This window comes from Coregonus lavaretus (genome assembly GCF_964263955.1).
Source record: "Coregonus lavaretus genome assembly, chromosome: 23".
Classification (NCBI taxonomy): Eukaryota; Metazoa; Chordata; class Actinopteri; order Salmoniformes; family Salmonidae; genus Coregonus; species Coregonus lavaretus.
In genome coordinates, this window is record NC_140010.1 from 39,645,431 (window position 1) to 39,672,356 (window position 26,926).

The 26,926-nt window shown below is 43.9% G+C and overlaps 1 protein-coding gene across 1 annotated transcript in view; it reads right to left on the minus strand.

Annotated features, from left to right (window-relative positions):
• The window catches only part of LOC311098610 (amyloid beta A4 precursor protein-binding family B member 1-interacting protein-like), a 44,169-nt gene that overhangs the window by 9,630 nt on the left and 7,613 nt on the right, over positions 1-26,926 (minus strand). Inside the window, exons 3-10 of the mRNA XM_084139142.1 lie at positions 25,994-26,081; positions 23,300-23,544; positions 22,369-22,446; positions 21,961-22,120; positions 19,990-20,111; positions 19,584-19,658; positions 19,275-19,418; positions 18,445-18,555 (exon numbers count right to left, since the gene is read on the minus strand). Of these exons, the coding sequence (XP_083995268.1) occupies positions 18,445-18,555; positions 19,275-19,418; positions 19,584-19,658; positions 19,990-20,111; positions 21,961-22,120; positions 22,369-22,446; positions 23,300-23,544; positions 25,994-26,081 (1,023 nt within the window). The remainder of the gene's footprint in view (positions 1-18,444; positions 18,556-19,274; positions 19,419-19,583; positions 19,659-19,989; positions 20,112-21,960; positions 22,121-22,368; positions 22,447-23,299; positions 23,545-25,993; positions 26,082-26,926) is intronic.

The window sequence follows — 26,926 nt, forward strand, 5'->3', positions numbered from 1 at the left end:
AAACAACCAACACTGAAAAGCCACCAAAGTACCTGTCAAACATGGGAAAACCATACTATCCACATACTTTTGAATTAACATAAATATAAAATATTTCCAACGTGGTCTCAGGGCAAATCGTATTATTCTGTACGTAAATCTATGACACTCAATTTAGTATGCTATATACATTATGCATTAATAGTGGTATCATATGTCTCACACGGTCATACAATAGCATACGGATTGGATGATCAACTTATCATACATCTTGGGCAGGTATAGTATTATACGTCTTTCTTTGAGACCAGGTTGCTTGTTCCACTGTAACAACAAATGAGAATTATGGGGACCATTTACATTGGCGGTTAGGGGAACAAACGACAAAGGTTAGGTTAATTTACGAAAAAAGATTAGGGGAACTAAAACGACAAAGGTTAGGGGAATTTACGTAGAAGGTTAGGCAGAGGAGTATGGAGGACTAAAAGTGCCACAATTAAATAAATAAATACACCATTAAATAATTACTTAAATGTGTCATTAATTAATTAAAATTAGAATTAAATACATAAATGTGTTATTAAATGTGTCATTAATTAATTCAAATACCGATTCATTTTATGTAAAATACATATATAATAATTTCACTATTTACATTTACATTTCATGGTCCTGCGTTGGAGTGCTTCCTGAATTACTTAAAACTGTCAAACTGACCCATCAAAAGTTGGTAGGCGGAACCTAACGCCTGATTGGTTACCCTCTGCATCAAGCCAAGACAAATCAATTCCGGATAATGTCAGCAGGTCCTGCTTCTACATCCTCTGCTAAGTTTAAAATGTCTCTAACCAACTCCCTGGAAAGTTCACGGAGATCCTCCATTGTCTCTATCCAGGTTGGCCTACTCTACTTCAGACCAAAGCAATGGATCAGACTAGATTCGCGTTAGCCCCGCCCACTGACTTTGATGGGTCAGTTTGACAGTTTTAAGTAATTCATGAATCACTGCAATGCAGGATCATGAAATGTAAATGTAAATAGTGAAATAATTATATATGTATTTTACATAAAATGAATCGGTATTTGAATTAATTAATGATACATTTAATTACACATTTATGTATTTAATTCTAATTTGAATTAATTAATGACACATTTAAGTAATTATTTAATGGTGTATTTATTTATTTAATTGTGGCACTTTTAGTCCTCCATAGAGGAGGCTGGTAAGGGGAGGACGGCTCATAATAATGGCTGGCATGGAGTAAATGGAATGGTAACATACACAAGGAAACCATGTGGTCAGTGTGGCTAAATATAAGCGTGAGGAAGAGGCAAAGCGAGAGGATTAATTCCGCCCAATATCTGTCTGCGCGAGAAATAAAGCGATGAGAGAGAGGGTCGTATTTGATCAACAACATTTTTTTATTGCTAATTTGCTACGTGAGACTTATTTGATCCAATAGAAGTTTCGTAATGTTTAGGTTGTTACAAATGAACTGATATAAATGGACGCTTTTGAAATTCCGGCAACTTTGAGAAAAAATATTTTATATCGGAGTTGTATCTGTTGTTCACACACGTAAGTGCCCTCTCATTGGCTAGAATGTTCCCACCTGATCTCACCTCCTCCTGCCAGCCTTCCTTCTTTGTGGACATTCATCTCCTAGCAACCAATTCCATGAGCAGCAGCACTTAAGAAGAGGCCCTCCTTAAATTGCAATTTTTGTAAAAACAAAGTATTTTATTGCATTGCTGTGTTCTGTCCATCTAGTAGAAATGGTTCTTGCAAGACTCATCTGCTGAATCATCAGGCAACTCAAGGAAGGAATAGGATAGGAGGACTATAAATCCAACAAGGACAACAATAAGAATTAGGACATAGATAAACAAACACAAAACCAACAGAGGGAGAAAGAGGAAGGATTATAAGGAAACAAGCATTCAGACGAGCAAACAACCAAGCAAAAGAGCACTTGGAAAGGAGGTAGAAACATTCCGAACATTGAGAGAGTATCTTAATTTATGTGTAATGTGTTGATTAATTGGAAAACACATTTAATATCTTTATTTGTATAATTCATAAAAGTGCATTCATCAAGAGGCACATGCACATCATTCTAGAGCAGTGTCACCATGGAGATGAATATGGATGCATTCTCTAAGCATTTTTTTCAGAGACCTTTCCATCACGTATCCTGAAAATGTTATAAGTGAATCAGGAAAAAATAAATTCAAAAATAAATTGCTAAGAGAATCCCCAAAGGCTTGATCCTAAAAGCAAACAAGGAAATAAAAGGAGACCTTTCGTTCTACATGGATTATCCTAATGCTTGGCACACAGCTCTCCACAAGACCAACAATGAACTTAAAATGTCAGAAAACAGAACATTGAGGCAACTGTGCATTGATTCCACCCCTAAATGTAACATTAATATTTATAATAACGGCACTGTGATGGTTCAAGTTTCGGAGACCAGTCTGGATCAATTTGTCCACTACTTTGACCAAATAAAACCTCTTGTTGCTGAACTTAAAACCACTCCACTGTCACTACCTACAACAGCCTCCACTCCCTCTGTGCCCCAGTATGTAGTCCCCAGTGTCCCTCTCCCTCCCTCGCCTGCAGCAGACATAGCCCTGAGCATGCCTCTCTCACACGTGACACCTGCAGTACCACAGCATCTTATAGAGGAGGAGATCAGCCTGGTGCGTCGTCAGCATAGGGATGAGATCCGGGAGCTGCAGTGTACAATGAAAAATGTTGAAAAGGACAACCAGGCTCTCAGGATGGAAGTGCGCAGACTTAGAGAGGAACTGTCCGGCACAGCCAACACCAGCCACATGCACGACCTCCAGAAGGAGCTACAGTACACCATCCACTCTACAAAGAGTCCCACAAAAACCCAGGATCAGGCCAACAGCTGAATCAGAACCCACCAACCAAGCCAACCAACCAACCAACCCAACCAAACTTTGCACAAATAAAAAGGTGACAAAGTTATGGTGCCCCACAACAGAGAGAGCTATGGAGCTCTTGACTGTGGCCCAGCTTGGCTCCCCGAGCCATATCATAATTCACACAAGGACCAATGACCTGCATGCCCAACAGGAGAGGGTGGCCACATCACTAAGGGGAGTGATAGAGAGGGTCTCCACCATCTTCCCCCTTGCGAAGATAGTAATATCTACCCTGCTCCAGAGGAGAGACTTCCACCATGCCACCATCCAGAGGGTAAATGCCAGCCTCTCTCGGTACTGTGTGCTATGGGCCAACGTACACCTGGCCCACCATCCCACCCTCAGCCTGCAATGTGTTTATGACAATGTACACCTGTACAAAGAGACAGTCCCTACCTTCGCCAGGACGTTAAAGGATGTTGCTCTGGGTGGCCAGTCCACCTCACCCCACAGGAGCAGCAGACCAGCCACCAACTCCCTGAGACAAATCAGATGCTCCTTTAGACCTGTATCTGGAGGCACTTCACAGAGACTGGAGAACAGCCAGCAACACTGCCCCCCACACCACCCTCTACCACTTCTCTCCCAGGAACTGTATGCAGACACACTGAGCTATGCCCAAGCCATACATAGTAAAGAGGCCCCATGAAGAGTTTGGAGCATCGCCGGCCACACTGCCCTCCACACCACCCTCTTTAATTCCCCCTACAACCTCCCTCCCATGCTACCAGACCCGGTCCTTCACAGCACAGCTCTACCAGACCTGACCAATCACAGCACAGCTCTACCATACCAGGCCCACCTCAACTCAGCCCAGCTCTACACAGCACCGACCACTACCCTAGGGTCTGGCAAAACTCTGTTGAGGGTAGTGCACCACATGATGCAGTCCACGCCATGTATCATTCACATCATCAGCCTACATATGCTGAGAGTTTGGAGCTTTGCCAGCCACACTACATACCATACCACCCTCCTCAATTCCCCTACAACCTGTTAGCTCTTATGGGAATGAGCTGAATACCCCCATGACTTTAAATATCATTGAGAGCTTGGGCTAATGCACCTAAATGTGAGAAGTATGATTTAAAAAATTTACACAATTGACATTTGGGTACAGGACTAGTGTCCTGACATTCTGGTTCTCTCGAAAACATGGTTAAATGGTTCTGTATCTGATAAAGACATTGAAGTAAGTGATTATAATGTATTTAGATGTGACATATTACAGAAAGGGGGAGGAGTGGCCATATACAGTGAGGGGAAAAAAGTATTTGATCCCCTGCTGATTTTGTACGTTTGCCCACTGACAAAGAAATGATCAGTCTATAATTTTAATGGTAGGTTTATTTGAACAGTGAGAGACAGAAGAACAACAAAAATCCAGGAAAACGCATGTAAAAAATGTTATAAATTGATTTGCATTTTAATGAGGGAAATAAGTATTTGACCCCCTCTCAATCAGTGTCACGAATTCAGCCGAGGCTGCCCCTCCTCCTTGCTCGAGCAGGCTTCGGCGTTCGTCGTCACCGGAGTACTAGCTACTACCGATCCATGTGTCTATGTTCGACTTGTTTTGTCTTTATTGGTCACACCTGTTTCCCATCATGTAGTTATGTCTTCCCTATTTAACCCTCTGTCTCACACTGTGTGTTGTGCGTGTTTGTTCATGTTTTGGTTGTCGTTAGTGTGCGGGTTTGTTCCTCCCTGCGTGGAGGTTTTGTTCATTCATTTACCTACGAGTAAAGTATGCTTTTTCGATTAGCTCTGTGTCCTGCGCCTGACTTCGTCTACCGCATACACTGACGCCTTGACAGAAACACAGAAACACGCACCATAATATGGAGTCAGCAGGTACAGCAATGCCAGCCGGATCGATGGAGGAACGCGTCCAACAACAAGCGGCCATGATCCAGGCTCTCGGCACCGCTATGGACCGAGTGGTGAATACCATGGAGCGATGGGAGAGAGGAGGTATCCCTATACCTCCTCCAATTACACCACCACCAACACCACTGTTCACCTCTTCACCATCTGGGTCCAGTGGGATTCGGCTCTCGCTCCCGAGGGCATATGACGGTACAGCTGCCGGGTGTCAGGGTTTTCTGCTCCAGGTAGAGCTCTACCTGGCAGCCATCCACCCGGCTCCCTCGGGATACGAGAGCGTGTCCGCCCTCATCTCCTGTCTGTCCGGTAAAGCGCTCGAGTGGGCCAACGCTTTAGGGTGGTATTTGATCATCCACCAGAGGGGAGAGCGGCGGGTGAGCGTCTATTCCACCTCAGACAGGGGAAGAGGAGTGCGCAGGAGTTTGCACAGAACTTTCAAATTCTGGCTGCCAGCGCAGGATAGAATGAGAGGGCCATCATCGACCACTACCGTTGCAGCTTAAGGGAGGACGTTCGTCGGGAACTGGCCTGCAGGGACACCAACCTAAACCTGGACCAACTGGTGGATATGTCAATCCGACAATTAACCGGATAACCTGTTGGCCACCCACGGACGTCCGGATCAGGGGCCGTCCATTCCATCCCCCAGCACCTCCGACCCTACCCCTATGGAGCTCGGAGGTGCTGCTCTTAGGGAGACCGGTAGAGGGGCCGTCCCCTGCACCAACTGTGGCCGCAGAGGACACACTGCTGGTCGGTGCTGGGGAAGGTCTTTAAGGAGTCGAGACAGTAGGCAGAGCACTGGTGGACCGTTCCAGGTGAGTAGGCACCCAACTCACCCAGATCTCCCTGTTGCGCATATGTGTCTAGATGTTGTATTTCCAGAGTTTTCTTCCCATTCCCAGCATAAGGCGCTAGTAGATTCAGGCGCAGCTGGGAACTTTATTGATCGTCAGTTTACCCGTAGGTTAGGGATTCCTATTGTGCCAGTTGATGTGCCCTTCCCTATACATGCCCTAGATAGTCGTCCTTTAGGGTCAGGTTTGATTAGGGAGGTCACAGCTCCACTCTGGATGAAGACGCAGGAGGGGCATGAGGAAACAATTAGTCTTTATCTAATTGATTCTCCTGCGTTTCCAGTGGTGTTGGGGCTTCCCTGGTTAACCTCTCATGACCCCACTATTTCATGGCAACAGAGGGCTCTCAAGGGATGGTCTAGTCAGTGCTCGGGGAGGTGTGTAGGTGTTTCTGTAGGGGCAACTACGGTGGAAAGTCCAAACCAGGTTTCCACCATGCACATTCTGCCTGAATATGCCGATTTGGCTCTCGCCTTCTGTAAAAAGAAGGTGACTCAATTACCACCCCATCGGCAGGGGGATTGTGCGATAAACCTCCAGGTAGGCGCTGCACTTCCCCGGAGTCACGTGTATCCTCTGTCACAGGAAGAGACGGCGGCTATGGAAACACATGTCACCGAATCTCTGAGGCAAGGATACATTCGGCCTTCCACTTCCCCTGTGTCATCGAGTTTATTTTTTGTGAAGAAGAAGGATGGTGGCTTACGCCCGTGCATTGACTACCGTGGTCTTAATCAGATCACTGTAAAATACAGCTATCCACTACCTCTGATTGCTAGTATGACGGAGTCATTGCACAGGGCGCGCTTCTTCACGAAATTGGATCTCAGGAGCGCGTACAACCTGGTGCGTATCCGGGAGGGAGATGAGTGGAAGACAGCATTCAGTACCACCTCTGGTCACTATGAGTACGTCGTCATGCCATACGGTTTGATGAATGCTCCATCAGTCTTCCAATCCTTTGTTGATGACATTTTCAGGGACCTGCACGGACAGGGTGTAGTGGTGTATATACAGTGGGGAAAAAAAGTATTTAGTCAGCCACCAACTGTGCAAGTTCTCCCACTTAAAAAGATGAGAGAGGCCTGTAATTTTCATCATAGGTACACGTCAACTATGACAGACAAATTGAGAAAATAAAAATCCAGAAAATCACATTGTAGGATCTTTAATGAATTTATTTGCAAATTATGGTGGAAAATAAGTATTTGGTCACCTACAAACAAGCAAGATTTCTGGCTCTCACAGACCGGTAACTTCTTATTTTAGAGGCTCCTCTGTCCTCCACTCGTTACCTGTATTAATGGCACCCGTTTGAACTTGTTATCAGTATAAAAGACACCTGTCCACAACCTCAAACAGTTACACTCCAAACTCCACTATGGCCAAGACCAAAGAGCTGTCAAAGGACACCAGAAACAAAATTGTAGACCTGCACCAGGTTGGGAAGACTGAATCTGCAATAGGTAAGCAGCTTGGTTTGAAGAAATCAACTGTGGGAGCAATTATTAGGAAATGGAAGACATACAAGACCACTGATAATCTCCGTCGATCTGGGGCTCCACGCAAGATCTCACCCCGTGGGGTCAAAATGATCACAAGAACGGTGAGCAAAAATCCCAGAACCACACGGGGGGACCTAGTGAATGACCTGCAGAGAGCTGGGACCAAAGTAACAAAGCCTACCATCAGTAACACACTACGCCGCCAGGGACTCAAATCCTGCAGTGGCAGACGTGTCCCCCTGCTTAAGCTAGTACATGTCCAGGCCCGTCTGAAGTTTGCTAGAGTGCATTTGGATGATCCAGAAGAGGATTGGGAGAATGTCATATGGTCAGATGAAACCAAAATATAACTTTTTGGTAAAAACTCAAGTTGTCGTGTTTGGAGGACAAAGTTGCATCCAAAGAACACCATACCTACTGTGAAGCATGGGGGTGGAAACATCATGCTTTGGGGCTGTTTTTCTGCAAAGGGACCAGGATGACTGATCCGTGTAAAGGAAAGAATGAATGGGGCCATGTATCGTGAGATTTTGAGTGAAACACTCCTTCCATCAGCAAGGGCATTGAAGATGAAATGTGGCTGGGTCTTTCAGCATGACAATGATCCCAAACACACCGCCCGGAAAACGAACGAGTGGCTTTGTAAGAAGCATTTCAAGGTCCTGGAGTGGCCTAGCCAGTCTCCAGATCTCAACCCCATAGAAAATCTTTGGAGGGAGTTGAAAGTCCGTGTTGCCCAGCGACAGCCCCAAAACATCACTGCTCTAGAGGAGATCTGCATGGAGGAATGGGCCAAAATACCAGCAACAGTGTGTGAAAAACTTGTGAAGACTTACAGAAAACGTTTGACCTGTGTCATTGCCAACAAAGGGTATATAACAAAGTATTGAGAAACTTTTGTTATTGACCAAATACTTATTTTCCACCATAATTTGCAAATAAATGCATTAAAAATCCTACAATGTGATTTTCTGGAAAAAAAAATCTCATTTTGTCTGTCATAGTTGATGTGTACCTATGATGACAATTACAGGCCTCTCTCATTTTTTTAAGTGGGAGAACTTGCACAATTGGTGGCTGACTAAATACTTTTTTTCCCCACTGTAGATGACATTCTCATATACTCCACTACACGGGCCAAGCATGTGTCCCTGGTGCGTCAGGTGCTTGGTCGACTGTTGGAGCATGACCTGTATGTGAAGGCGGAGAAATATCTGTTCTTCCAAGAGTCCATCTCCTTCCTAGGACACCGCCTGTCTGCGTCAGGTGTGGAGATGGAGATGACCGCATTTCGGCCGTGCGTAATTGGCCGACTCCAACCACGGTGAAGGAAGTGCAGCGATTCTTGGGTTTTGCCAACTACTACCGGAGGTTTATCCGGGGCTTTGGTCAGGTAGCGGCTCCCATTACCTCCTTGCTGAAGGGAGGACCGGTGCGTCTACAGTGGTCAGCTGAGGCAGACAGGGATTTTGGTCATCTGAAGGACCTGTTTACTTCGGCTCCAGTGCTGGCTAATCCGGATCCCTCCTTGGCCTTCCAGGTTGAGGTGGACGTGTCCGAGGCTGGGATAGGAGCTGTACTGTCTCAGCGCTCGGGTACGCCACCAAAACTCCTCCCCTGTGCTTACTTTTCTAAGACGCTCAGTCCGGTGGAGCGCAACTATGATGTGGGGGACCGGGAGCTGTTAGCTGTGGTTAAAGCTCTGAAAGTGTGGAGGCATTGGTTGAACCTTCACCAGGCAAGGTGGGCCATGTTCTTCACTCGTTTTGTGTTTACGCTTACTTACAGACCAGGTTCCCAGAACGCTAAGGCAGACGCCCTGTCCCGACTGTATGACACAGAGGAGAGGTCCATTGAGCCCACTCCCATACTTCCGGCGTCGTGTCTGGTGGCACCGGTGGTGTGGGAGGTTGATGCAGACATTGAGCGGGCGTTACGTACTGAGCCCACTCCCCCCTAGTGTCCAGAGGGTCATATATACGTGCCGCTCTAGGTTCGCGATCGATTGATCTATTGGGCTCACAAGTCACCCTCCTCTGGTCATCCTGGCATCGGTTGGGCAGTGGGAAGTACTGGTGGCCCACTTTAGCTAAGGACGTGAGGGTTTATGTTTCCTCCTGCTCGGTGTGCGCCCAGTGTAAGGCACCTAGACACCTGCCCAGGGGGAAGTTACAACCCCTACCCGTTCCACAACGGCCGTGGTCCCACCCATCGGTGGATTTTGTTACGGACCTTCCCCCCTCACAAGGGAACACCACGATCCTGGTTGATGTGGATCGGTTTTCTAAGTCCTGCCGTCTCATTCCTATGCCAGGTCTCCCTACAGCCCTACAAACTGCTGAGGCCCTATTTACACACGTCTTCCGGCACTACGGGGTACCTGAGGATATTGTGTCGGATCGGGGTTCCCAGTTCACCTCAAGGGTCTGGAGGGCCTTCATGGAACATCTGGGGGTCTCGATCAGCCTGACCTCAGGTTTTCACCCCGATAGTAATGGGCAGGTGGAAAGAGTCAACCAGGATGTGGGTAGGTTTCTGCGGTCATATTGCCAGGACCGGCAGGGGGAGTGGTCGGGTTATATCCCCTGGGCAGAGATGGCCCAAACCTTATTCCGCCACTCCTCTACTAACCTTACTCCTTTCCAGTGTGTGTTAGGTTATGATAGAATAATTATTAATGACTAATTATTACACCCTGAAACTGTGTGAAATGTGTTAGAATGTGTGAGTGTAGGACCAGTAAAGACTATGACATTGAGCTACTATTTAGCAATGTGAGTAAGAGTTAGACCAGACAACAAAGGACAAGGAGAACTGTCTACAGACAACTGAGAAACCAAGATAACTGAGGAATTTAGGGAGGAGAGAAACTGTTAGGCTTGAAAGAGTGTGTGTGTGTGTATGTGTGTGTGAACTGATGGTCAGGAGAGCAGTTTTAAAGTGGAAAACTACAGCCCGCCTAAAGAGGGGAGGGATTTTTGTATGACGTGTGAGTATAAAAGATGGACTCTGAAATTGTGATGGCAGAATTGTGAAGGCCGGAATCCAATACCTGCCTCTGTCATTCCAGGTTAACTCTGAAAACCGTCGACGGGCGAATGATACATTCGTAAATAGAAAGTCCTGCCCTTTGACTTTAAGGGTTAAGACAGGCCAGAGTACACCTGATTAATGACAGAGACGGTGACGGAATCCAAACCTACATTGAATCTCGGCTGCAAGGATAAGGTCAGTAGTCTTTATTCATTACTTGGTGAAATTGATTTGAGAACTTGCTAAAATATTGACTGAGGGTAACGTCATAATTTAAAGTAGCAAATTGATCAATGCGTAGCCATTTTAAGGTAGCCAATTTAAGGTTGTAGCCGGTAGCCGATTTAAGGTTGTAGCCAATTTAAGGTTGGTGGGTCCGTAACGACTCACGGTAATAGGCCAATTACCAAAAGAAACTACCCTGCATTCAGAGAACCTGTAGTAGATTATAGAACAGTAATGTTCAGCAAATAATCCGGGATAAAGAAATACAGGGAGGGGTGTGAAGTGAAGAGAGGGTTAATATAATTGAGTAAATTTGGACGGTTAAGATCACTAGGAGAGGGAGAACCCATTTCTGTTGTATGAAACTGACGGAATTGTCAACATTACATTTGAGGGGATAAATTCCTCTGTAACGGTGTGAGATAATTCTGAGGGACTAGTCAAGACTACATATACAGGAAGGGGTGATTCCAATTGTTGTGTGAAACTGTTTTGAATAACTTGTTATATAGAAGAGGTGGCTAAGGGATATTTAACAGTACCAGCCATGGGAGGCAAATCCTCACAAGAGGTCCCAGAATTTACTGGGGACGAGAAATACATGGAAATTGGAGACAAACGAAATGTGTATTATGGACCTAATTGAAAAAAATAAAAAAATAAAAAGGCTTTACTGGGCGTCTTGAGAGAGCTTTCCCTGAATGAGGGATACCTGTTGCTAGTCAATTGTACTAATCTTCGATTACTTTAATGGGATAGAAGTAAGTTGAGGTATTATCAAATGTTGTCAGCAGGTTTAAAACACTTCTCTGGTCCCAGTCAGCTGTCAAAAGAGGACGTTTCGATAGATAGAGATCTACTTATAGAGAGCTACAGTAGGGCCCCAATTAAGGAAGTTCACAGATGGGTGAAGCAAGGCGCAGTAAATAAGGAAGGAATATGGGTCAAAGACAGCTTACCAATTCACCCGAAATTACTGTTTAGAAATGCTGCAATATTGACACACGGGCAGAGCCATGGGCAGAGCCATGTGACAACGGGAGGGATGGATGGTAGAGCAGATTAGACAACACTTTGTTGCATATGGGATTACTAATTATAAAAAAAAAAAAAAAAAACTTTTGTTCAAGACGTGTTATCTGTGCTCAAAATAATCACCAGGGCAGACAAAGGGCACCTCAGGGTGAGTATCCTCCGGCTAAGTACCCCTTCCAGCAATTGGAAATGGATTTTATAGAGTTATCACAGAGTGAAGGGAAGAAATGTAGAGTAACCCCAGATAAAGATGGGTTATCCCCCTTTGAGAAAGTGTTTGGAAGACCTTACAGAATGCCACATTTGGCAGGACCAGAACAGGCAGACATAGAACTAGAGAATACACTAGCAGAATACATGAGAAAATTGTTCGTTAACCATACCCTTATTTCTAAGAATTTGTGTCCTACATGAGAATTAAAGGAGAAGGTGATTCATAGTATATAACCTGGAGACTGGATGTGGATCCAATCGTTGAGGAAAAATGATTGAAAGCAGCTACGCTGGGAGGGACCATACCAAGTCCTATTGGTAACTGCCTTCGCTATAAGAATAGCTGAGAGAGCCACTTGGGTCCACGTTACCCACTGCAAAAAGGTAGGCCCACATACCAACACCGTTGAACACACACAGATTTAAAGAGAAGAACTGACCCACTAGGGTTCGGGGGTAAACTCGGTTAACGAAGAAACCCTACCCCGACCTTTCATCACTGTGGGGTGTTTATAGAGGTGTGGGTATGGGGAAGTACCAGGCAGGTGGGTCAGGGACAGGATTGGGATGGCGGTTTTGGGGATTTTTGGGGACTCTGAGCTGCATCATCATGTTAACCAAATTATGGATTAATCCAGGTCAACCTAAACAGGGAAATGATGCACTGATTAGATCTCGTAGAAATACTGAAACCAAGAAAGACTATTGGGGGAATGATTATTTTAATAGTTAAAGTCAGTTTAGGACAAGATGGGGATTCAAGATACCATTCGACTTCTCCCATGAAGAGATAGGAGGTTTTGGGGGCTTTGGTAAGAAGGGGGTGTGTACAAGAAAGTTAGGTCCTAGAAGGTATGGGAAATACATTTGCACTGGGGAACGCTCATGTCCCTGGGCAAGGGTGTTTAAACATACCTGGGGAACATACTATGAGAATGGAATGGACGCAGCACACCGATGGGGAATTAAACAAACCCATGATAAATGTAAAACGGAACTGGTGATAACGGTAAAGTCAATTATGCAAGATGACATAGCAAGGAACTATTGGGCCTGTGTTGATGATTTCGGGGCAGATATATGTTTGAGGCTCATTTTTCAGGAGAGAAATGAATCTTCCACCTCCAAGACACATCAGCAGGTAGATCCAATGTTATCACCAGAGGTATCAACAAATAGTTTAATACCCCTTGGAAGGCCCTCAGAAGGAATCCTAAATAGCACTAAACCACCAAGGGTAGAATATTTATTCTTGCAGGAAATGAACCAAGGAGAAGTAGAAGGAATTTCAAATGAGAACTTCTGGGTAAGGTGGATGAACTACACAGCTAGGGTGTTGGGTCAAACTAATTGTTATGCCTGTTCAACAGGTAGGCCAACCCTTCTAACTGCACCTATGCCTCAGACCATGTTCTCTTGTGTGATAGATTTGGGATCAAACCAAACCTTACCTAATTGTTCTGATATTAAAATAACCACTCTTAAAAAGGATAATACTAAGGCACCCCAATTCACCATGAACCCCAGAGATTATCAATGTTATAGACACCAAAGTAATGCGAATCACAGATCAAATTGGAGAAGGGTTTACAACAAAGTTTTTCTGGTGGGTTACAATTGATAAAAATGTTGACTGGATTAATTACATCTACAAAGGTTCGTTAATTAGACAAGGGATGCAGTGAAGAGAATCTCAGGCCAACTATCCGCCACCTCACTCATGACCTGCAGAATAGTTTGGTTCTCGAAATGCTTTTAGCAGAGAAGGGCGGATTTACAAGATGGTGGGAGGTCATTGTTGTATGTTTATTCCCAACAATACAGCCCCAGATGGTACAGTAACTAGAGCACTGGCAGGTCTCACTACATTAAGTAAAGAATGGGCTGAGAACTGGGGGGTGAATACATCAATGACTGGTTGGTTTGATCAAATGTTTGGTAAATGGAAAACTATTGTTGTAACTATTTTAGGCGCGGCCATCGCGTCTATGGGTATGCTTGTTCTTTGTGGATGTTGTCTTATTCCCTGTGTCCGAGGGTTGGTGAGCAAGGCGTTGGAGCATGCAGTTTCCCAACAGATGGTGAGATACAGCCCAATCCCGGACTCCAACCTAAGGAATGAAGAATATGACCCACCAGGCTTGGTGGAGGACGACGACGACGATTCAGATAGTTTGAGACTGGATGTTTTCCTAGAACTTTAAATGTCTAGTTTAAAAGTTATTGTAATGATTTTTTGAGTATTAAAGTCTTGTTTTAAGTATGATGTACTAGTTAACCGATGTTGCAGGATGTGATGAAGCAAATGTTCTTCACTATAGGCTTAGACTGTTGTTTCCAGATAGTGGGTAAACAGGTTAGGTACCATTGCTAAAGAGTAACGTTACACTTTTAATCATGGGGTAACCCTGATGAACCTGTATTGAATGAGACAATTTTTTATGTTTTTATATGCAAATCAACTTATATGCTTCAATGTGTGTGATTCATTTCTATAACAACATATCTTTTGTGAGTATGCGTGTAATATTTAGTCAAAGGGTGGATTGATAGAATAATTATTAATGACTAATTATTACACCCCGAAACTGTGTGAAATGTGTTAGAATGTGTGAGTGTAGGACCAGTAAAGACTATGACATTGAGCTACTATTTAGCAATGTGAGTAAGAGTTAGACCAGACAACAAAGAACAAGGAGAACTGTCTACAGGCAACTGAGAAACCAAGATAACTGAGGAATTTAGGGAGGAGAGAAACTGTTAGGCTTGGAAGAGTGTGTGTGTGTGTGTGTGTGTGTGTGAGAACTGATGGTCAGGAGAGCAGTTTTAAAGTGGAAAACTACAGCCTGCCTAAAGAGGGGAGGGATTTTTGTATGACGTGTGAGTATAAAAGATGGACTCTGAAATTGTGATGGCAGAATTCTCAATGAATAAATCTCTGAATAAATCTCTGACTATGCAGACCGGGACTCAGCCTTTTGGGAGACGCACAGAGACACTGAAATAGTTTGTTAAATAATTCTCATAACAGGTTATCAGCCGGTCCTGGCACCTTGGCATCAGAGCCAGATCGAGGATCCTGCGGTGGATGAGTGGTTTCGGCGCTCGGAAGAGACCTGGAGCGCTGCTCATGTACACCTGCAGCGGGCCATCAGGCGACAAAAGGCGCCGATCGTCACCGCAGTGAGGACCGGGTCTGGCTCTCGACCCGAAACCTGCGCCTTCGCCTGCCCTGCCGGAAGCTGGGTCGGCGGTTTGTGGGGCCATTTCAAGTCCTGAGGAGATTGAACGAGGTTTGTTATAGGTTAAAGCTTCCTCTTAATTATCGTATTAACCCCTCTTTCCATGTTTCTCTCCTCAGGCCGGTAGTAGCTGGTCCACTCCAGGAGTCTGAGGTACGGGAGGTTCCTCTGCCCCCACTGGACATCGAGGGGGCACCGGCGTACTCAGGCCGGTCCATCTTGGATTCAAGGCGTCGGGTGGGGGGCCTGCAGTATCTCGTGGAGTGGGAGGGGTACATTCCGGAGGAACAGTGCTGGGTCCCTAGGAGGGATTTCCACCGTAGTCATCCGACTCGCCCTGCTCCGTGTCCTTCTGGCCGTCCCAGAGGCCAGGTTCGGCGCACGGCTGGAGCCACGCGTCAAGTGGGGGGGTACTGTCATGAATTCAGCCAAAGCTGCGCCTCCTCCTTGCTCGGGCAGGCTTAGGCGTTCGTCGTCACCGGAGTACTAGCTAATACCGATCCATGTGTCTATGTTCGACTTGTTTTGTCTTTATTGGTCACACCTGTTTCCCATCATTTAGTTATGTCTTCCCTATTTAACCCTCTGTCTCACACTGTGTGTTGTGCGTGTTTGTTCATGTTTTGGTTGTCGTTAGTGTGCGGGTTTGTTCCTCCCTGCGTGGAGGTTTTGGACACAGAGCTAATCGAAAAAACGTACTTTACTCGTAGGTAAATAAATGAACAAAATTTTATCCAAAGCGACTTACAGTCATGTATACATTCTTTTGTGTATGGGTGGTCCCGGGGATCGAACCCACTACCTTGGCGTTACAAGCGCCGTGCTCTACCAGCTGAGCTACAGAGGACCATAGTGCACTGCGCTTTATTACGGGCAACAATTTTATAATAATAATAATAATAATAACAATTTTAGTACTCATCACTGCATTCTCTACCAGAAAGTTGGTTGGCCCTCTTTGATATCGCGTAGGTTCCCCCTCAGGAGACTGAAAAGATTTGGCATGGGTCCTCAGATCCTCAAAAAGTTATACAGCTGCACCATAGAGAGCATCCTGACTGGTTGTATCACTGCCTGGTATGGTAAGTTCTCGGCCTCCGACCGCAAGGCACTACAGAGGGTAGTGCGTACAGCCCAGTACATCACTGGGGCCAAGCTTCCTGCCATGCAGGACCTCTATACAAGGTGGTGTCAGAGGAAGGCCCTAAAAATTGTCAAAGACTCCAGCCACCCTAGTCATAGACTGTTCTCTCTGCTACCGCACGGCACACGGTACTGGAGTGCCAAGTCTAGGTCCAAAAGGCTTCTTAACAGCTTCTACCCCCAAGCCATTAGACTCCTGAACAGCTAATCAAATGGCTACCCAGACTATTTGCATTGTCCCCCCCCCCAACCCCCACCCCCTCTTTACGCTGCTGCTACTCTCTGTTTATTATCTATGCATAGTCACTTTAACTCTACCTACATGTACATATTACCTCAATTACCTCTGTACCGGTACCCCCTGTATATAGCCTCGCTACTGTTATTTTTACTGTTATTTTACTGCTTTTTTTTTAACTTATCTATTGTTTACTTAAGACTTATTTTTCTTAAAACTGCATTGTTGGTTAGGGCTTGTAAGTAAACATTTCACTGTAAGGTCTACACCTGGCGCATGTGACAAATACAATTTGATTTGATACATTGCTATGTTTTCATTTATAAAGCCCTTTTACTAAAAGTCCCACTGTACCTAACATCTTTACTAAACTTTAGACATACGAGTTACCACACCCGGTCTCAGGGATGGTTAGCGCTGGAAATTCCTTTGGTCTCTACTGAGTTAGGTAAATCAGCTTTTCTTGCACCTTATTTGTGGAACAATCTTCAAAATGTTCTTACATTTTATGTTTTGGTGCCTCTAGGGCAGGGCTGCCCAACCCTCTTCCTGGAGATCTACCTACCTGTGGGTTTTCAGTCCAACCCTGATTTAACACACCTGATTCTACTTATTAGCTGCTCAACAAGACCTTAACTAGCTGAATCAGATACGCTAAATTAGGGTTGGACTGAAAACCTACATGACAGTAGATCTCCAGGAAGAGGGTTGGGCAGCCCTGCTCTAGGTCAATTCAGAAGGCTGATTGAGGACCTTATTACAGACTATCTTGTCAATATAATAGATCATATTTGATATAAGTTATTTCTCGTGAACTTCATGAACCTACATTCACTTCCTTGCTGGTGTGACCTTACCATGAGAACCACCACTATCATAAACTTGTGAGGTGAAATCGTAGAGAGAACATGGGGGCAGATCTGGGTTCACAAACTATGTCAAATTATTTCAGATACTTTAGCTGGGCTTGATTAAGCTTGCCTGGCGCAATGGAACCAATAGAATAGTAGCAAAAGGGGAAACCCCGCCCATCTGGCACTCTAAGCAGGCTAAAGCAAACGCTCAAAGTATTAGAAAGATTTCAAATAGCATTTGAACCCAGGTCTGGTGAGAACATAGGGGATGAGCAGTAAATTGTAGTTGGTGTAGTAAAGACCATCAGACACAGCTCAACCAAGCTGCAAGGTTCTAAGTACCCGACCCCAAACATTATTTTAAGGGAAACCACAACCCAGCATGTGTCAGAGCTACTTTGCACTTCAACCAACTGACACCTCACTCCCCCTGCTTTCGTTCTCTGTCTGAGAAAATCCTATTCTGGGCAGGGAAAGTTTTCCTTATTAAAATGCCTCCTTGACGACTGACATCAGGTCATTTAAGTTGACCCCCTGTCTGTCTCTCTGTCTGACTGTCTCTCTGTCTGTCTTGTATTCTTTGTCTCTCTTGTTCCTCACAACAGCTAGTTTTGTGTGATCCTTCAGAGATCACTGTGGGAAACGTGTGTCTGCCTGTGTGTGGTGGCGCCTTGGCAATGTGTTAAAGTAGTTGCAGTGCACAACTTCCTGTCGAACACATCTAGCCTATATTTAAACATGCAAATATTCTGAATGATGTTTTCAGCTTATTTTCTTCCATGCTGGCTCTCAAAACTTTGCATTTTTAAACGTTTCAAAGGTACAGTATTGAGGTGGAAATGTATTTTTCCCATAACATCAGACTATCAGTCTTCAAACAGTTTTTAACAAATCGATTTGAGCTTCAGTACACTAAATGGCACAAACATGGACACCCCAAAAACACGGACTTTCCACCCAGTTAGTCTAAACCCTGAAGCTCTCTGTCTGGGTTCTATAAGAGCTTTACAGAGCAGTTAACCCCCAAAATTGCTCCAGGACCATTGCACTGTGACTGCTTTCAGCCTGATAAAGATGTGTGTGTGTGTTACATTTTACATTTGAGTCATTTTAGCAGACGCTCTTATCCAGAGCGACTTACAGTTAGTGAGTGCATACATTTTACCCCGTCTGTTACCTCAGGGATTTGATGGGAGAAGAGCAGAAGACAAATGTCCACTGTGACAAAATGATAACATCCTGTTATTCTTTCCTCCAAGATGGATGGCCTACCTTGAGGATGAAGCAGAAATCAGTTGGTGCTTTGTATTTCTGTTTGTAATCAGTGGTGGTGTAGATGTTGACTTTGTCAAACTGAATGAAGCACGCCAGGTCCCTGGATGTCTGCCAAGGGAGAAAAACATGAGAAAACCTGAATAAGTAGACTTTAGGTCATATTGTTGCTGTCTGATGAAAACATCTTATCTCTAAAACAGAGACTTTTCAGGAGTTGTAAAAATTACCATATTTTCCCATTAACAAACATAGAATTATGAAATTCAGAAGCTATTTTGAATAAATGTTCTTGGTCCTAGAGTCATGAAATGTTCAGAGTACATTGAGGGTTGTCACTGCTTTCAAGAAAAATAAAGAAAATAAAAAAGTTGGTAACAAATGGAGTTACTAGATTCTCATCAGACAGCGACGATATGGATCATATTATTGGAGATCCAGTGAGTAAGGATTTCCTAGTGTAGTGTTTTAGTCTGAAAGGTCCCAACATGAATGAATGTGTGCACTGTGGACTTCCTGAACCAATTGTTTTTAACCGTTTTACCTCCAGTTTTGCAGACACAAAATATACGTCTATATATTAGTTCATAAACTGCCTATACAGTATACTGTATGTACAAGACTATGTAATGACAAGATGTTTACTCAACTTGACGAAGGCCAAGCAGCCGAAACGCATCAGAGTTTGTCATCTTTGTTTCCATTGAACATAACATACAAATAATTTTTTATGTAATTTTAAAAATCAATTAATTATATGAAGAATGCCTTGATCCTCCTTTCTTTTTGCTGTGAGATCGATTTGATGGTCATTATGTCACCTCCTGTACCTTTGTTTTTCCTTTAGGCACATAGTATATTCCAGAAGCCCTGAGCAGGAAGTAGCGACGTTTCCACGATTTCTTCCCGTCCTCTCTCAGATACAGCAGCCCCTCCAGGTCTGGGACGATGAGAGAAGGACCATCGACATTTTCCTGGATTCAGAAATAGAAAATAAGGTGTGTGGAAGTGTTTGAGGGTTTGGATAAGCCTGATTTTCTCAAGAGGAAGGAGAACTCCTTCAATAAAATATTGGTACAGTAAATATGTGTACTGTATAGGCTACAGAGAAGACTACAGGTGTGTTTGTGATGACTCACCTTTAGCAGAAGTTCCTTATGGCTTTCTTTTATCTCATTCATACATTTTTTGTCTTTCTTCCATAGGTAGAATATCTTGAAGTTGATGTGAAATGACAATGTCAGCATAGGGATATCAATAATGGAACTAAAACAAAGAGCTTGGTTGCCAGTTTGTCTTTACTTAAAATCTTTTGTTTGGTTAAAACGTTGGCAGAAGTAGAGACAGCTCATTGGCTTAAATTAGAAAGCACAGTTAACTGCACTATTTTGTGTGAACTCTGGGTCATGTTCATATGGGCACGCAACGGAAAATGTTTTAAAGATTTCTGCAACAGAAAACAAAAATGATTTTTTGGGGGGTGGGTTGGAGAAGTTTTTCAGTTTGGTGCTTAATGTTTGGTGCCCAGGTGTCTACTGTACTCACCTGGGGGTCTTTGAAGAAGAGATATTTGTTGGGTCTCAGAAGGAAAATTATTTTGTTTTTACTGTCTCGTGTCCATGCAGAAAGAGGCTCCACTAGATATTCATGGTCTTCAAACCCCCTTTCTGCAATTAGAACAAAGAGGCGCTTCATTGCTTTATGAAAATGATATACATCAATCATACAATATCATATCTTAAATCATACCTACAATATACTACATGACAAAAAGTATGTGGAGACCTGCTCATCGAACATCCCATTCCAAAATCATGGGCTTTTAATATGGAGTTGGTCCCCCCTTTGCTGCTATAACAGCCTCCACTCTTCTGGGAAGGCTTTCCGTGTTGGAACATTGCTGCGGGGGACTTGCTTCCATTCAGCCACACAAGCATTAGTGAGGTCGGGCACTGATGTTGGGCGATTAGGCCTGGCTCGCAGTCAGCGTTCCAATTCATCCCAAAAGTGTTCGATGGGTTGAGGTCAGGGCTCTGTGCAGACCAGTCAAGTTCTTCCACACCGATCTCGATAAACCATTTCTGTATGGACCTCGTTTTGTGCACGGGGGCATTGACATGCTGGAACAGGAAAGGGCTTTCCCCAAACTGTTGCCACAAAGTTGGAAGGACAAATCAAATCAACCTTTTTACATCAGCAGATGTCACAAAGTGCTTATTCAGAAACACAGCCTAAAACCCCAAACAGCAAGCAATGCAGATGTAGAAGCACGGTGGTTAGGAAAAACTCACTAGAAAGGCAGGAATCTAGGAAGAAACCTAGGGAGGAACCAGTCTCTGAGGGGTGGCCGGTCCTCTTCGTCTAGAATGTCATTGTATGCTGTTGCGTTAAGATTTCCCTCCACTGGAACTAAGGGGCCTAGCCTGGAACATGAAAAACAGCCCCAGACCATTATTCCTCCTCCACCAAACATTACAGTTGGCACTATGCATTGGGGCAGGTAGCATTCTCCTGGCATCCGCCAAACCCAGATTTGTCAGTCGGACTGCCAGATGGTGAAGCATGATTCATCCCTCCAGAGAACGCGTTTCCACTGCTCCAGAGTCCAGTGGAGGCGAGCTTTACACCACTCCAGCCGACGCTTGGAATTGCGCATGGTGATCTTAGGCTTGTGTGCGGCTGCTCGGCCATGGAAACCCATTTCATGAAGCTCCTGACGAACAGTTCTTGTGCTGACGTTGCTTCCAGAGGCAGTTTGGAACTCGTTAGTGAGTGTTTTAACCGAGGACAGACGATTTCTACTCGCTACGCACTTCAGCACTCAGCGGTCCCGTTCTGTGAGCTTGTGTGGCCTACCACTTTGCGGCTGAGATGTTGTTGCTCCTAGAGGTTTCCACTTCACAATAACAGCAGCTCTAGCAGAGCAGATATTTGACAAATTGACTTGTTGGAAAGGCAGTATCCTATGACGGTGCCATGTTGAAAGTCACTGAGCTCTTCAGTAAGGCCATTCTACTGCCAACGTTTGTCTATGGAGATTGCATGGCGGTGTACTCAATTTATTCACCTGTCAGCAATGGGTGTGGCTGAAATAGCCGAATCCACTCTTTTGAAGGGGTGTCCACATACTTTTGTATATATAGTGTACTTTGACCGCACGTGATTGAGCTTGCTTGGTGCAATGGAACTAATGGAAGAGTCTAAAAAGCGCAAACCTGATCCAACTGGCACTTCAGCCAGGCTCAATCAAATGCTCAAAGTGTTTGACAAAAAACAAATACCACCTGTACTCATGGGGCGGCAGGTAGCTTAGTGGTTAAGAGCGTTGTGCCAGTAACTGAAAGGTCGCTGGTTCTAATCCCCGAGCCGACTAGGTGAAAAATCTGTCGATGTGCCCTTGAGCAAGGCACTTAACCCTAATTGCTCCTGTAAGTCGCTTTGGATAAGAGCGTCTGCTAAATGACTAAAATGTAAATGTAATGTAAATGACTCAGGTCTGGTGTGTGTGAGCCTCACCAGTCTGCAGCTCGTGGTTGGTCTCACACAGGCTCCAGTCCACGCTGCAGTCGCAGTGGGTCTTCTCAAACAGATTATCCAGCACGTCCCTGACCGTCTGTCTCTCGTCCACCATCAGTGTCTTGGAGCTGCCGTCGCTCATCATCACCTTCACCACCAACTAGCAGGAGGTACATACAAATAGCCATAGAAATATCATTACTTATTGGGTACACTCAATATGACTGCTGGCCCACAGAACGCTGACTTGATTGGGGATTGCCATTCTAGTAATTAACAATTATTACTAGAAAGAATTGCATATAGCATTTTTATCCAACTCAAAGTGCTTTGAAGGATACAGGGGTAGCTCATATCCTCACAATGTGAAGCTGTTATAGCTGGTTTAGTGAAATCAACCCAATATACCTTCTTAAATTTGGCTTCTTTTAGCTTCTCCAGAGCCAGCTTGATTTTGTCAGTTTTGGCTTGTGCTTCGGCCTCTCCCTGGAAAAATGTTGGTATATTGTTTGATTAAAAGAGCAGGAATGTAAAAAAGTGCTAAACCCACATGAAAAAATACTACAGTTTACTATAGAAAACTACAGTACTTACTGTAGAATTCTATAGTAAACTGTAGTATAATATAGAATACTATACTACACACTGTAGTATCCCTCGATCATGTGTTGTACTTACTATAGAATGCTGTGGTATACTGTAAAATACTATAGTAAATACTACAGTATTAACCAAAAAAAAACACTGTAGTAAATACTACAGAAATGTCATCAAAAACACACTATTTTGTTTAACTATAGTAAATACTACAATATCTTATTTGCATATACTCCGGTAATTCGCAATTTCTGCCACCCATAACTGAGAAACCTACATGCTGCGTATAGACCATATATTGTGTTCCGTACAGGTTATAGAAAAGAGCAGAAGCTCTGAACTATCCGTTCAGACCTCAGTCAGTAGGTTTCCTGAAGGAGAAAGCCTCCACTTCTATGTCAAAGATAATAAAACAAATAAACTACAGTAATGTCTGCAATAACACTACAGTAAATACTTCAGTATACTAAGTCCCTAAAAACACAACTACAAATACTACAGTATAATACAATCTGTAAAAACCCTACATTCAAAACTTTAGTATATACTACAGTTTTACAGTATTTTTATACTATAGTTAACTGTAAATACTACAGTATAATACAGTATACTACACTATACTACAGTAAATACTACAGTATTCACTGTAGTGTTTTTGTGCATTTTAAACATAAATAGTTGAGACCTGAAGACTTGCATTAGCTCCCCTGGCTAATGCCTAGGGTAACACAGTCACAGTTACCGGTAGAAGTGGTTTGGGGGGTTCAGGAGGTAGAGCGGATGAGGAGTACGCCAGTGATGACATTTGGGACAAGGAGATAGGTGCTCTGACATTTTGTTGTGGGGTGGAGTAGCCGGACTTGTGCTGCTGTGTGTGGACATGTCCCGTCTTAGTTGCGTTCAGTCTCTCCTCTGTCTCTGCCAAATCTGACCCCAGATCAGCCATCAGAGCATCCAGGTCCTGATCCTCTAGCTCATTTAGAGATTCTGCCAGAGAGGAAGATGGGAGATGAGGGGGAGGGGTTTATCTTATCAACTAGGGATGAGGGTAAGATGTGATAACACAACCACTTCCCTTCTTATGAATACTTTTACCTTTCTAACTCATGTACTAGTCAAATGTGCTTAAAAAGGTTGCTGTTGGCAAGCAGGACTTAAAATATTTACAATATTTGTCATATGCATCAACTCTTAATTGTAAACCAGGTAGTTCGGGTCCTTGATACTGATTGGCTGAAACAGCATTTCAGCCGTGTGTATGAAAATAATAAATGCCGACGTTCTGTACATTACACTCTTAGAAAAAAAGGTTCCAAAAGGGTTCTTTGTCTGTCCCCTCTGTGGAAAGGGTTCTACATGGAACCAGAAAGGGTTCTTCAAAGTGTTCTCCTATGGGGACAGCTGAAGAACCCTTTTAGGTTCTAGATAGTACCTTGGAAATAATGTACGACGCAGCGGGATGAGGCGGAGCTGAGTCCTTTTGCGGAGTTCATTTTTCCAAGGTAATGTACAGAACAAAGGCGTTTATCCCGCTAATACCACAGTTGCCAAAGAAAACAATGATAAAGCACACATTTACCGATATAAATAAAATGTTTTCGTTGATATAAAAAAATGCATAAGGTAATTCATACTTTGTCATCTTTTGGTTGTTAGAGACGCGACCCAGTCGTTCGTTCGAATAGCTATATATCTAGAGACGTGACCCAGTTGTTTGTTTGATTAGTTCTATATCTAGGGACGCGACAAAGTCGTTAGTTCGATCACTATGCAGGCTGGTAATGTTCTCTCGTCATGTAGCCTAGCTCATCCCTTGATTGCACATGTGCACTTCTAACTAGATAACGCGACCCAGTTCGTTCTATATGTTCCATTGCAATGCTCGCTGGCAACGTTCTTATCCCTTGCTTGTTAGCTAGCCAAATAGCTACGGTTAACACAGTCACAATCTCTCAGCCAGAATAACAGCAAAGTAGCTGCATTTGCGTTTGTTTAAGCTGTGTTCTATTGACATTCATTTGGATACATCCATAAGGAGCTGATGATGTCCGATTTTGCCTGGCATAGCTTGAAAAGTTTGCCTTCTCATCAGGACACTCGACACTGTTCATTACAAGGAGATCGCATTGCATATCAAACACTAGGCTAGAAGCTAGCTAAATAGTTTGTTGCTAGCGAGCCTGCAAATATGACAACTGAATTAAAAACAAATCAATGCTAGCTAGACTAGCTAGCTAGCTAAGTTTTTCCTTATTGCAACTGCATTTACAATGTATCCAATTTGTATGTGGTTGTTGGTTTAGGTTTCTGTAACTTTGTACAGTAAAGTACAGTCTGCATGTGTAGGCGCATATTGCATCATGATTGCAAGGTGTCCCGATATGTTTTCCAACTGTCCCATTATCTGGTTTTAATGGCCATTCTAGAATCAGAAACGACTATTCAACAATGCTGTGGTATAACAGACATTATAAACTGGGTGGTTTGAGCCCTGAATGCTGATTGGCTGATAGCCGTGGTATATCAGACCATATACCACAGGTATGACAAAGCATTTATTTTTACTGCTCTAATTACGTTGGTAACCACTTTATAATAGCATTAAAGCACCTTGGGCTCCCGAGTGGCGCAGCGGTCTAAGGCACTGCATTTCAGTGCTTGAGGCGTCACTACAGACCCCCTGGTTCGATTCCAGGCTGTATCACCACCGGCCTTGATTGGGAGTCCCATAGGGCGGCGCACAATTGGCCCAGCGTCGTCCGGGTTTGGCCGGTGTAGGCCGCCATTGTAAATAAGAATTTGTTCTTAACTGACTTGCCTAGTTAAATAAAGGTAAAATAAAAAAAATAAGGGCTGAATGCTGATTGGCTTGCGTCGTGCCTAATAACAGCCCTTAGCCGTGATATATTGGTCATGTACTACACCCCCTCGTGCCTTATTGCTTAATATATTGGTCATGTACCACACCCCCTCGGGCCTTATTCCTTAATTATAAACTGGGTGGTTCAAGCCCTGAATTCTGATTGGCTGACAGCCACAGGTATGACAAAACTGTTATTTTTACTGCTCTAATTACGTTGGTAAACAGTTTATAATAGCAATAAGGCACCTCTGGGGTTTGTGATATATGGCCAATATACCACGGCTAAGGGCTGTGTCCAGGCACTCCGCGTTGCGTCGTGCATAAGAACAGCCCTTAGCCGTGGTATATTGGCCATATACCACACCCCCTCTGGCCTTATTGCTTAAATATACCACAGGTATGACGCAAAAATACTTGTTTACTGTTCTATTTATGTTGGTAACCGGTTTACAATAGCAGTAAGGGACCTCTGGGTTTGTGGTATATGGCCAATATACCACACCCACTTGGGCCTTTTGCTTCAAGATAACATTTCCACTGTTTGCTGATGTAGTGTTGCTTTATGTTTCTCACCGTTCAAATCTGTGAACCCAATAGAGAAGTTGTTTTCTCTCTGTGAGCTGGATGACATTTCTGAGGGCTCCATTTCATACCCAAGACTCTGTTAAAAAAATTGTTTCAGATGAAGAGTTTGCGTACAGAGATTTTAGTACAGGACCAGATAGAAACTGTATGTTTTACATAACACTAAAGCAGATAGAGAACACTCCAACAATGTGTGCAACATTTTTACATTAATTCTAAGAAAACCCTCCAGAAAAGTATTCTTCAAGGACCTTCTCGAAGACATTTCTAAGCTGTGCAGAACACAATCATAATTAAAACATAATACTTTGACTGCAAAAAAAAAAGCTGGTGCAGTTATTCAATCTGTTATGTAATGTTTTCATAAACGTCCCCAGTAGGCAACTCATACAGTGGGGAGAACAAGTATTTGAAACACTGCCGATTTTATCATAGGTACACTTTAACTATGAGAGACGGAATCTAAAACAAAAATCCAGAAAATCACATTGTATGATTTTTAAGTAATTAATTTTCATTTTATTGCATGACATAAATATTTGATCACCTACCAACCAGTAAGAATTCCGGCTCTCACAGACCTGTTAGTTTTTCTTTAAGAAGCCCTCCTGTTCTCCACTCATTACCTGTATTAACTGCACCTGTTTGAACTCGTTACCTGTATAAAAGACACCTGTCCACACACTCAATCAAACATACTCCAACCTCTCCACAATGGCTAAGACCAGAGAGCTGTGTAAGGACATCAGGGATAAAATTGTAGACATGCACAAGGCTGGGATGGGCTACAGGACAATAGGCAAGCTTGGTGAGAAGGCAACAACTGTTGGCGCAATTATTAGAAAATGGAAGAAGTTCAAGTTGACGGTCAATCACCCTCGGTCTGGGGCTCCATGCAAGATCTCACCTCGTGGGGCATCA